Genomic DNA, 13,001 nt, shown 5'->3' with positions numbered 1-13,001 from the left:
TGCACAATCTGAGTTTTACTTTATAAATAAGTTTTTTTTAAAGACTATATAATGGAAACAATCTCCTAATGGAAAAATTTAGGCCAGCGATGAACAGTCAAAGAGCTGTGATAGTAAATTGGGTATATTATGTATACATAGGCATACCTTGAGATATTGAGGGTTCCAGAATACTGAATATTATTAATATGACAAGTCACATAAATTTTTGGTTTCCCAGCACATTTAAAAGCAATATTTACACTACACTGTAGTCTATTAAGTTTGTGATAGAATTATGTCTAAAAAATAATGTACATACCTTAATTAAAATACTTTATGCTGAATAATGCTACTAATCTGAGCTTTCAGACAGTCATAATCTTTTTGCTGGTGTAGGGTGGAGCAAATCTTTTTGCTCAGTGTGGATTGCTACAGACTGGCCAGGTGGTGTTTGCTAAATTTTGGGATGGCTGTGTCAGTTTCTTAAAATAAGAAAACAGTGAAGTTTGCCACGTTGATTGACTCTTATTTTTGCAAAATTTACTCTGTAGCATGTGATGCCATTTTATAGCAATTTACTCATTGTACAATTTCTTTCAACATTGAAGTTAATCCTCTCAAAGGTTGATAATTGCTTTATCAACTAAGTTCATGTAATATTCTAAATCATTTGTTGTTATTTCAACAATGTTCACAGCATCTTCATCAGGAGTAGATTCTGTTTCAAAATAACACTTTCTTTGCTCATCCATGAGAAGCAACTACCCATCCATTAAAGTTTTATAATGAGATTGCAGCAATCCAGTCACATTCTCAGCCTCCACTTTTACTTCTAGTTCTCTTGCTATTTCCACCACATCTGCAGTTACTTCCTCCATTGAAATCTTGAACCCCTCAAAGTCATTCATGTGGCTTGGAATCAACTTCTTCCAAATTCCTGTTAATGTGGATATTTTGACTTCCTCCCATGAATCACAAATGTTCTTAATGGCATCTAGAATGGTGAATCCTTTCCAGGATGTTTTCAATTGACTTTAGATCCATCAAAAGAATCACTATTCATGGCAGGTTTAGTCTTGCAAAATGTATTTCTTAAATAATAGAATTTGAAAGTTGAAATTACTCCCTGATCCAATGGCTGCAGAATGGACATTCCATTGACAGGCATGAAAATAACATTAATCTTTGTGTATATCTCCATCAGAGCACTTGGGTGGCTAGGTGCATTGTCAATGTGCAGAAATATTTTGGAAATGATCTTTTTTTTTTTTTTTTTTTTTCCTGAGCAGCAGGTGTCAACAGTGGGCTTAAAATATTCAGTAAACCATGCTGTAAACAGATGTTCTGTGTTACAGGCTTCATTGTTCCTTTAGAGAGCACAAGCACAGTAGATTTAGCATAATTTCTTAGGGCCCCAGGATTTCCAGGGTGGTAAATGAGCATTGGCTCCAACTTAAGGTCACCTGTTGCATTAGCCCCTAATAGAAGAGTCAACCTGTCCTTTGAAGATTTGAAGCCAGACATTCACTTCCCCTCTCTAGCTATCAAAGTCCTGCCTGGCATCGTCTTCCAGCATAAGGCTGTTTTGTCTATTGAAAATCTGTTGTTTAATTGTAGGCACCTTGGTCCTGATCTTAGCTGGATCTTCTGGATAACTTTCTGCAGCCTCCATATCAGTACTTGCTGCTTCACCTTGCACTTTGATGTTATGGAGAGGGCTGTTCTGCTTAACCCTTGTGAATTAACATCTGCTAGCCTCAAACTTTTCTTCTATAGCTTTCTTACCTCTCTCAGCCTTCATAAAATTGAAGAAAGTTAGGGCCTTGCTCTGGGTTAGGCTATAGCTTAAGGGAATGTTTTGGCAGTTTTAATCTTCTGTCCAGATAGATCACTAAAACTTTCTCCATATCAGCAATAAGGCTGTATGTTTTCTTATCATTGGTGTGCTCACTGGAGCAGCACTTTTTTTTTTTTTTCTCTCAAAGAAAACAGTAAGTCTGGATGGTTTTATTAGGGAATTTTTCCCAAATATTAAAAGAACAAATAATTCCATTTTATAAAACTTTCTAGAGTATAGAAAAAGAAGGAACTCTCTTTTCTCATTTTATGAGACCAGCATAACTTTGATACTAAAACAAGTAAGAATAATTCAAGACTGGAAAATTACGGATCAGGTTTACTCTCAGGCATAATCACACAAATCCTAAACAGACGATTGATGAATGTAATCCTAATATTTATAAAAAAAGATAACATATCATGACCAAGTTGGGATTGTCCCAGAAATGTAAGGTTGACTTAACTTTAGAAAACAATCACTGCCATTCATTACCTTTAGAAATTAAAGGAGAAAACCAACCATCATGTCATTAGTTGTAGGATAAGCAGTTGGCAAAGTTTAACATTTGATCACGTTAAAAACTTTTAGCAATGTGGAAATGCAAGGGAACTCTTTAACCTCATTACCAGGATCCTCAAAATACATATGGTAAACATCATCCTTAATTTGGAAGCATTCCTTGGAAGATAGAAGCAAGAAAAGTATACCCACTATCAACACACAGAGGACAAAGAAAGTATTGATGCTTCTTTGTAAATTAATAGTGGGAGCTTCTGTTCACCAAAAGACACCAGTAAGAAAAGTGAAGAGAAAAGTTTAAAACTAGGGGAAATATATGCAACATATATAACTGACCTGTATCAGTCAGTACCTGGAATATATAAAGAACAAAGAAAAACGGAGAGCACTTTCAGTCTTCTTTGGAAGTTGTATTTCCCCAGTAAAAATAAAAATAAAGAAGCAAGAGAGGAAGAGAGGAAGAAAGGAAAAAAGAAAGAAAGAAAACTAAGAAAAATATAAGCAACACAATAGAAAAATAGGCAAAAGACTAGAACAAGAACTTCACAGAAAAGGAAACTAAAATGGCCAATAAACACAGGGAAAAAAGGTCAACTTCACTAGTAATCAGGGAAATGCAAATTTAATACTACAAATAATAATAATACTAGTAAGAATTAAACTTATAATGTACTTAATATACAACATAGAGTGTTTTTAGTGCTCTATCTATAATAACTTAAAATTCTCACAACGATCCTATGTGGTAATATGGTATGCATTAGTGCTACTCACTGATACGCCCTGCATGAGAAAATGTAACAAGTCTTAAAATCAGATAGAATAAATCCTCCAACTTTGTTCTTTTTCAAAATTCTGTGACAATTCTTTATCTTTTGCATTTCCATAAGAATCTTAGAATCTGCTTGTCAGTTTCTACAAACAAAGCCTGCTGGGATTATGATTGCAATTGCATTGAATCCACAGATCAATTCGGGAATACCTGGCATTGAGTTTTCCAACCCCAAAACAAGATACATCTTTCCATTTTCTTAGGTCTTCTTAATTTCTCTTGGCACTATTTGGACTGTTCAATGAACAGATCTTGCACATTTTGTGTCAGATTTATCCCTAAATATTTCATATTTTTGACATTATTGTAAAAAATTGTTTTTTAAGGTTGCTTGTTAGTATGTAGAAATACACTTGGTTTTTTAAAAAAAATTGTGATAAAATAGACATAATATAAAATTAATCATGTTAGCCTTTTTTTTATTGAAACATGATTGCACATATCTGTGGGGTACAGCATTGAATATCAATACCTGGTGTGTAATATGTGATGTTCAAATCAGGATAATTAGAATATTCAGCATTACACAATGTAATAATTTTTTGTGGTCCTTTACTAATTTCTCACTAACCATCCCCACCTTCTCACTTCTGGTGGTCTCAGTTCTGTGCTCCCATTTTGAAAGTTCAATGAGTTATTGTGATTGTTGCATCTTTGCTTTCTTTCTTTGTTTCTCTCTTATTTTTCACTTAGGAGTGAGGACGTGGTATTTCTTTCTGTGCCTGGATTATTTCACTTAATTTTCTCTAAGTTCTTCCATGTTGCTGTGAATAACAGAATTTCATTCTTTTTTATGGCAGAGTAGCATTCCATTATGTATACATACCACATCTTCCTTATCAAGTTGCCTGTTGATGGGCTTTTAGGTTGGATACAACTCTTGGCTACTGTAAACAGAGTGTAATAAACATGGGAGTGCAGGTATATCCCCCTGATATGATGATTTCCATTCCTTTGGGTATATGCCCAGAAGAGGGAGCGTATGGCAGTTCTATCTGTAGTTGTTTAAGGAAACTCCACAGTTTTCCATAACAATGGCACTAATTTACAGTTTCACCAACTGTGTAGGCGTGTTCCCCTTTCTCTGCATCCTCACCAGTATTTGTTATTCTCTGTCTTTTTGATAATAGCCAGTTTAGCTGGGGTGAGATGATATCTCAATGTGGTTTTGATTTGCATTTCCCTGATTTAATGATGTTGAACAATTTTTCATGGGATTGCTGGCCATTTGTATGTCTTCTTTTGAGAAATGCCTATTCAGCTCTTTTGCCCATTTTTTAAGTTGGGTTACTTGTTTTTATTTTTACTATTAAGTTGTTTGAGTTCCTTGAGTATTCTGGATGTTAATCCCTTGTTGGATGCATGGTTTAGAAATATTTTCTCCCATTCTGTAAGTTGTCTTTTCAATCTGTTAATTGTTTCTTTTGCTGTGCAGAAGCTTTTTAGTTTGATATAATCCTATTTGCTTATTTTCTCTTTTGTTGCCTATGCTTTTGGGGTCTTATTCATAAAGTCATTGCCCAGTCCTACTTCCTTAAGTGTTTCTTGTATATTTTCTTCTAGGAGTTTTATAGTTTCAGGTTTTATATTTAAGTCTTTAATCCATTTTGAGTTGATTTTGGCATATGGCAAGAAGTACAGGTCTAGTTTCATTCTTCTACATATGGATGTCCAGTTTCCCCAACACCATTTATTGAAGAGGCAGTCTTTTCCCCAATGTATGTTCTTGGTGCCTTAGTCAAAGATTAGTTGGCTGTAAGTATGTGGGTTGATCCTGGGTCTTCTATTTTGTTCCATTGGTTTGAGTGTCAGTTTTTATGCAAGTACCTTGCTATTTTGAAAACTACAGCTTTATAGTATAATTTAGATCAGGTAGTATAATGCCTCTGGCTTTATTTATTTATTTTTTTGCTCAAGATTGCTTTGGCTATTCAGGGTCTTTTGTTGTTCCATATGAATGTTACAATTGTCTTTCCTATTTCTGTGAAGAATGTTATTGGTATTTTGGTGGGGATTGCATTGACTCTGTAGGTTGTTTTGGGTAATATGGACATTTTCATAATGTTAATTCTTCCAATCTAAGACCATGGATTGTTTTTCCATCTTTTGTGTCCTCTTTAATTTCAGCAGTGATTTGTAGTTCTTGTTGTAGAGAACTTTCACCTCCTTGGTTAAATTTATTCCAAGGTATTTTATTTTTTTGGTGACTACTATAAATGGGCTTGCTTTTTTGATTTTTTTCTGAAAGTTTGTTACCAGAGAATAAAAATGCTACTGATTTTTGCATGTTGATTTTGTATCCTGCAACTCTACTAAAATTGTTTATCAACTCTTCAGAGTTTTTCTGTAGAGTCTTTAGGTTTTTCTGTATATAGGAACATGTCATCTGTAAACATGGACAGGTTGACTTTGTCTGTCCCCATCTGGATGCCTTTATTTCTCTCTCTGGCTACTACTTCCAATACTAAGCTAAATAGGATTGGTGAGAATGGGCACCCTTGTCTTGTTCCTGTTCTTGGAAAAGCTTTCAGCATTTCCCCATTCAGGATGATGCTGGCAGTGGGTTTGTCATATATGGCTTTTATTGTGTTGAGATACTATTCTTCTGTGCCTAATTTGCTAAGAGTCTTTATCACGAAGGGATGTTGAATTCCATCAATTGATTTTTTGTATCTATTGAGATAATCATATGGTATTTATCCTTGATTTCGTGGTTGCGGTGTATCACATTTATTGGCTTACATATCTTGAATCATCCTTGAATCCCTGAGATGAATCCCACTTGATCATGGTGTATAATTTTTTGATGTATTCTGATTGCTAAAATTTTGTTGAGAATTTCTGTGTCTAAGTTCATCAAGGGTACTGGCCTGTAGTTTTCTTTTCTTTATTGAGTTGTTGTCTGATTTTGGTGCAGGGTGATGCTGGCCTCATAGAATGAGTTATGGAGAATGGCTTGTTTCATTTTTTGAAATAGTTTGAAGAGAATTGGTATTAATTCCTCTTCAAAGCTTTGTTAGAATTCAGTAGTAAAGCCATCTGGTCCCAGGATTTTCTTTGTTGGGAGGCTGCTGAATACAGCTTCAAACTCATTGCTTGTTCTTGGTCTGTTCAAGTTTTCTGTTTCTTATGGTTCAGTCCTGGTACTTTGTATGTGTCCAGAAATGTATACATTTCCTGCAGGTTTTTAAATTTGTTGCTGTATAGTTGTTTATCATAGTGTTTAATGATGCTTTGTATTTCTATGATATTGATTGTAATGTCTCCTTTTTCATTTCTGATTTTTTTTATTCAGGTCTTCTCTCTTCTTTTTTTAGTTAGCCTAGTTAATGGTTTGTCTATTTTGTTTATCTTTTCAAAGACTAATTTTTTGTTTCATTGATCTTTTGTATTACTTTTTTGGGTCTCTACTTTATTTAGCTCTGCTCTGATCTTAATTCTTTCCATCTACTAATTTTGGGATTGGATTGTTCTTTGTTTTCTAGTTCTTTGAAGTGTAGCATTAGGTTGTTTATTTGAAATATTTCCATTCTTTCAATGTAAGCATTTATTGCAATAAGCTTCCCTCTTAATGCTGCTTTTGCAGTATCCCACAGGTTTTGGTTTGATGTGTCTTTATTTTCATTAGTTTTGAGAAATTTTTTGATTTCCTGTTTAATTTCTTAAGGACTAATAGGTCATTCAGGAGCATGTTGTTTAATTTCCATGTATTTGTATAGTTTCCAGAGTGTTACTTGCTATTGATTTCTAGTTTTAATCTATTGTGATCAGAAAAGATACTTGAAATGATTTCAATTTTTAAAAATTTGTTGAAATGATTTGTAACTTTACATACAGTCTCTCCTGGAGAATGTTCCATGTGCTGCAGATAAGAAAGTCTGTGATTGTTGGATGAAATGTTCTGTAGATGTCTGCCAGGTCCAATTGGTCTAATGTGCATTTTAAACCCTGTGTTTCTCTGTTGATTTGTTGCCTAAGTGATCTGTCCAATGCTGATAATGGGATTTTGGGGTCCCCAAATATTATTATATTATGGTCTCTGTCTTTCTTTAGGTCTGGTAGTGTTTGTTTTATATAGCTGGGTGCTCTGGGGTTGGGAACATATATGTTTATGTTTGTTATGTCTTCTTGCTGGATAGATCTCTTTATCATACACTTTGGCCTTCTTTGTCTCTTTTTCTGGTTTTTGGCTTAAAGTGTATTTTATCTGATAAAGGAATAGTTACTCTTGCTCACTTTTGTTTTCCATTTGGTGATATATATCTTTTCCCATCACTTCTCTATTAGTCTTGTGTCTTTACTGGTGAGGTGAGTCTCTTGTACATAGAATATTGCTGAGTATAGCTTTTTTTTACAAAAATTATTTTTATTTTTAAATTTTTATTTATTTTTTATTTTGGGAGTTTCTTTTTAATCCAGTCAGTCTTTTGAGTTCAGAATTTAACCTGTTAATATTTATTGTTGTTATTGAAAAGTATCATTTTAGTCTTGACATTTTATTGATTTTTTTTTTGGATATTTCAAATATCTTTTGTTCCTTTCTTCTCCTTTTATTTGTCTTATGTGTTTGTTGGCTTTTTGCAGTGGTTATTTTAGTTTCTTCCTTTTTTTGTTTGAATTTTTGTTCTACCAGTGGGTTTTGTTCTTTCTTGTGTGTTCTGGGTAGTGTTTTTCATTTTATGGATGTATGCAGGACTTCCTTGAGGATTTCTTGTAGGGCTCATGGTGTGGTGGTGAACTCCCACAGTTTTTGTTTGTCTGGGAAATGCACTATTTCTTCCTCATTACTGAGGGATAGCCTCACTGGGTATAGCATTCTTGGCTTTTTAAAAAAATTTTAGTATTTTGAATATATCATCCCATTTTCTTCTGGCCTGTAGATTTTCTCTTGAGATGTCTGTTTTTATTCTGATGGGGACTCTCTTATAGGTGACTTTACACTTTTCTCTTGATGTTTTTAGGATTCTCTCTTTGTCTTTGAGTTTTGCCAGTTGGACTATTATGTGTCTTGGAGAGGATCTTTTTGAATTGAATCTGTTTGGGGATCTTTGAGACTCCTGGATCTGAAGGTCCATGTCTCTCCCTATACCTGGAAAGTTTTCTGCTGTTATTTCATTGAATATGTCTTCAATGCCTTTTCCTTTTTCCTCCCCTTCTGGAACACCTATGATTTGGATGTTTCTGTGCTTAATGTTGCCTGGAACAACCTCATAGATTTTTTCTCTTGTAGGTTTCTTTTTCATTCAAAAAATTTTTTTTCTTTTTTTGTCTGCCTGAGTTATTTTGAGAAGAGTGTCTTCAAGCAGAAATTCTTTCTTCTGCTTGCTCTGGAGCAGCATTTTTGATTTATTTCAAGAACTTTTTCTTTGCATTCAGAACAGGGTTAACTGGCTGGTACAAGACGCTTAGCCTTTGGCCTGTCTCAGCTTTCAACGAGTTTTCCTCACTAAGCTTACTCATTTCTGGCTTTTGATTTAAATTAAGTGACATGTGACTCTTCCTTTCACTTGAACACTTAGAAGCCACTGTAAGGTTATTAATTGCCCTAGTCACAATATTGTTGTGTCTAAGGGAATAGGCAGAGCCAAGGAGAAGGTGAGTGATAAAGAAACTGCCAGACACACGGTGTAGCAGGCAGAATACATACAACATTTATCAATTAAGTTTGCCACATTTTATGGCATAGTTTGTGGCACCCCAGAAAAATTACAGTTGTAATATCAAAGACCACCAATTGCAGATTACCATGACAGATATAATAATAATGAAAAAGTCTGAAATATTTCGAGAATTATCAAAATATGACAAGACACAATGGGAGCTCTGCTGTTGGAAAAATGACACTGATAGATTAGCTCGATGCAGGATTTCCCCAAACCTTCAATTTGTAAAAAACAAAATATCTGCAAAGAGCAATAAAGCAAAGTGCAATAAAGTGACGCATGCCTGTACAGAAAACCTCAAAATCAGTGTTTGTTTCTAAAGAATTCTTTTTACGTTGGGAACTTTTCAGGTAAAAAGACTCTATTGTTATTTCTGTATGTTTTAATTCCAAATTTCATATATGTTGTCAAACATGGTGATTAACACACAATTGACACTCAATAGCTGCTAAATGAATTGCACTCCTACTCCTCTAAAAACCATGGTTTATATTTTTACTCGAATCCCAGTTCTTATACATCTACTGAAGTTGTCCTTTTTTATAAAATGTCTTATATTTTTCAGAGAATATATTATGTGATATTAAATTATTATGTTGTCTAATTAGCTACTTTCAGTGGAATCTGTAGATCTCTGTTATATAGTTTGGTAGCCACTAGCCACGTGTGGCTATTTTAATTTTGATTTAGATTGATTAAAACAGAATAAAACCGAAAATTCAGTGTTGCAGTTGCACTAGCCACATCTCAATTATTGAATACTTACATGTTGCTAGTGACTACCATAGCACTGTAGAACATTTCCATCATTGCAGAAATTTCTACTGAAGAGCACTGCAATAGATTGTGCTGTGTTAAGAACATATGGTCCAATAGTGAACTCATTGCTTTTGCGTTATAAATAAAAATATATGGTAAATATTTCTACAAATTGAACATTAATCCTTTAGGTACTCCATGGAACTTTAATTTCCAAAGAGTATGTATCTCCAAGATATGTGCATGGTGTTAGAAATATTACTCTCAGAATCTGAATTGGAATGAACATCGAATGTGTAAAATTAGTCATCTGCAGATACAAGACACTCTAAAATAATAGAATTAATAAGTATGGATCTAAGTAGGCTGAGATTTCCAGTTGGTTGTAACATGCCTGAAGCAAGGTTCTCTTATTAGAGGAGAATCATTTTAAATGTACTTGAAAAAGGTTTTAACATACTGCCAAAGTTTTTGCAGCAATATGGTGACAGATATAGGTTAAGCACACACATACACTACACACACACACACTACACACACACACACAGAGCAAGAAAGAAAAAAGAAAAAGAAAAAATACTCCACATAGAAGAAAAATAGATAAATAACACAATTCCAATTAGAGCTACATAAGCATATCCAAGACTATATGCATATCTTTTCAATACATGATGACAAGAATAAAATGATAGATTTACATCTTTATAAGTTTATATAGCATTTTCTTATGTGTTATTTTATTTTATCCTCACAATGGTGTGAAAGGGACAAGATGAATGACGAAATAGTATAGATGAGACCTTACCTATATATTGGCCTTACCCAAATTAGTGAAAGTCTCAATAGATCATGTCCCAAGCATGCTTATGATGAGTAATTTAATATGCCAGCACCTTGATACAGGTTAAAGTAGCAAGCAGAGGAGATGAGAATTGAAATCATTAGACAATTAGTTCTCCTATTGTTCGGATGTAAAAATAATTAGAATCCCAACGTATAAATTAATATATCCAGTCCATGTTCCAGGAATAGCTTCTATTATGATCCAACATAGTAAATAAGTTATGAATACCATACTGGAGGAGAAGCGAGAACGGAGAATATCTCTTTCTGAAGAAGTAAAAACATTCCACAGAGTGGTTTACATTTGAGTCTAGGTTGCTTTTCTTTTTTAAAAAATAATATAGCTAGTCAAGCTTTTATTCTCTGTAGGACCTTTTGTTTCATTTTGTCTTTTATTTATTTATTTATTTAAATTGTCAAATAAAAATCACATATATTTATGGCATACAACATGATGTGGTATATGTGTAGGTTGTGGAATGGTCAAATCAAGGTAACTAACATTTGCATTACTTCACATGCTTATTTGTGTGCATGTGTGATGCGGATACTTCAAGTCTACACTCTTACAATTCACAAGTACACAAAACATCGTTATTCATTATAGACAACAGGTTGTACAATATATCTCGAACTTATTCCTCTTGTTTGACTGAAATCCTTTCACCAACGTCTCTCCAATGTTCACCCCCAGGTCTCCCTGGACCCTGGTAACCATCATTCTACTCTGCTTCTATGAGTTTGACTTTTTTAGATTCCACATATAAGTGACATCATGCAGTATCTTCTTTCTGTGCATGACTTATTTCATTTAATATAATGTTCTCCAGGTTCATCCATGTTACTGCAAATGACAGGGCTTCTTTCTTTTTTAATGCTGTTGTCCATTATGTATATATTCCACATATTTTTTATCTATTAATTTATTGATGGACACTGGTTGATTTCATATATCCAGTACTGAGAATAATAGTGTGAGAAACGTGGGAGTATAGATATCTCTTTGACATACTGATTTCATTTTCTTTGTATATATGTCCAGTAGTGAGATTGCTGGATCATATGGTAATTCTATTTAATTTTTTGAGAAAACTCTGTACTGTTTTCCATAATGCCTGTAGCGATTCACATTCCCACCAATGATATACACTTTTCTCCACATCCTCATTTACACTTGTTACCTTTCATGTTTTTGATAATAGTCATTCTAACAGATGTGAAATGATATGTCATTTTGGTTCTAATTTGATTTTTTTGATGACTAGTGTTGTTGGGCATTTTTTATGTACCTGCTGGCCATTTGTATGCCTTCTTTTGAGAAATGTTTATTTAGGAACTTTTCCCATTTTTTAATCAGGTTATTTATTTTCTGGCTAGAGCTGTGTGTTGAAGTATGAGTAAGAGTTTGTTTAGCAGAAAGAATGGGGAAGGATATTTTATTTTATTTTATTTTTATTTTATTTTTTTTTTTCATCCAACAAGAAGCCAAACTTTATTAATGATAGAAACAGTACAAATTTCAAACCAAGCTGTAGTTAACTTTTTTGAAACACCAAAAAAAGTCCTCATTTTCCAATGGTTACATTGTTAATTCCATAATAGCATTTACAATATCATTACTGTTGTTCTTCAGGGCTCGGACTGCCTTTGCTCTTGACACATTTGCTTGTGACATGACCAATTCTATGTCCTTAACTTCCACACCTGTTTCATCAACCTCTTCTTCTTCACTCTCCTCTTGTACGGTCGGAGTCTGTGTGTTTTCCTGAATGTTTGAAACAGCTTCACCTTGAACTTTGAATTTCTCAGCAGCTGCTAGCTGTGCTTGCTGAGATAAATCCTCAATCTTCGCTTCCCCAAAAACTATGTAGGTATCTGAAGCTGGGCTCTTATAGACATCTGGTTTTGTGATGACAAAGAGGATATTCTTAGATTTCCGGATAGTGACTCTAGTAACCCCTGTAACCTGTCGAAGACCCAGTTTGGACATAGCCTTCCGTGCCTTCTTTTCACTCCGACTCTGTTTTGCTTTACTGACTGGTTCTTCATCTATTTCAGCTGCTGCTGCCAGCTGGGCTTGTTGTGTGGTTGCCTGTGTGGAATCTTGTTCCTCAAGCTCTGGTACTGATTCATCACTGTCAGATTCTGTTCCAGACCCTGTCTCAGCCTGGGGCTGTGGCAACTCCTGCTCTGTAGCAGGGACGGTTTCTGTGGCTTCTCCGGGCATATTGTGCGGGGAACACGGAACCAAGATGGCGGTAGAAAAAGAGCGAAGCAGCGGGAAGGATATTTTAGATGGAGAGAACAGCATGAGAAAAGTCACAAATTCACAGATGCTTATGAAACCAGTTGCTTTTGAATTTTTAAAACATTATTTTGTTTTGAAGTGTCTAGATACCACTGTATGAGCAAATAAAATTACTTTCCTGACTGCCGGAGTTGAGGTCCTGATTCAAGCTTATTAAGTAGGGCTGCACCAATAGGCCTGCATACTGTACGGCAACCTGAATCTGTTAGACTGCTTCTCACCTGTTTAAATTACAACAGTTACCATGGAATTATA

At 34.5% G+C, this 13,001-nt stretch overlaps 1 protein-coding gene across 1 annotated transcript; it reads right to left on the bottom strand.

Annotated features, from left to right (window-relative positions):
- Positions 1-11,913: 11,913 nt before the first annotated feature.
- Positions 11,914-12,710, bottom strand: LOC134384046 (nascent polypeptide-associated complex subunit alpha). Its single transcript, XM_063105690.1, has one exon. The coding sequence runs from the start codon at positions 12,663-12,665 to the stop codon at positions 12,018-12,020; it is 648 nt and encodes a 215-aa protein (XP_062961760.1). The 5' UTR covers positions 12,666-12,710; the 3' UTR covers positions 11,914-12,017.
- Positions 12,711-13,001: the final 291 nt, after the last annotated feature.

The sequence above is a fragment of the Cynocephalus volans genome, chromosome 1 (genome assembly GCF_027409185.1).
Source record: "Cynocephalus volans isolate mCynVol1 chromosome 1, mCynVol1.pri, whole genome shotgun sequence".
NCBI classification, from domain to species: Eukaryota; Metazoa; Chordata; class Mammalia; order Dermoptera; family Cynocephalidae; genus Cynocephalus; species Cynocephalus volans.
Note: the sequence above shows the minus strand (reverse complement) of the source record. Positions and strands in the feature narration are given on the sequence as shown.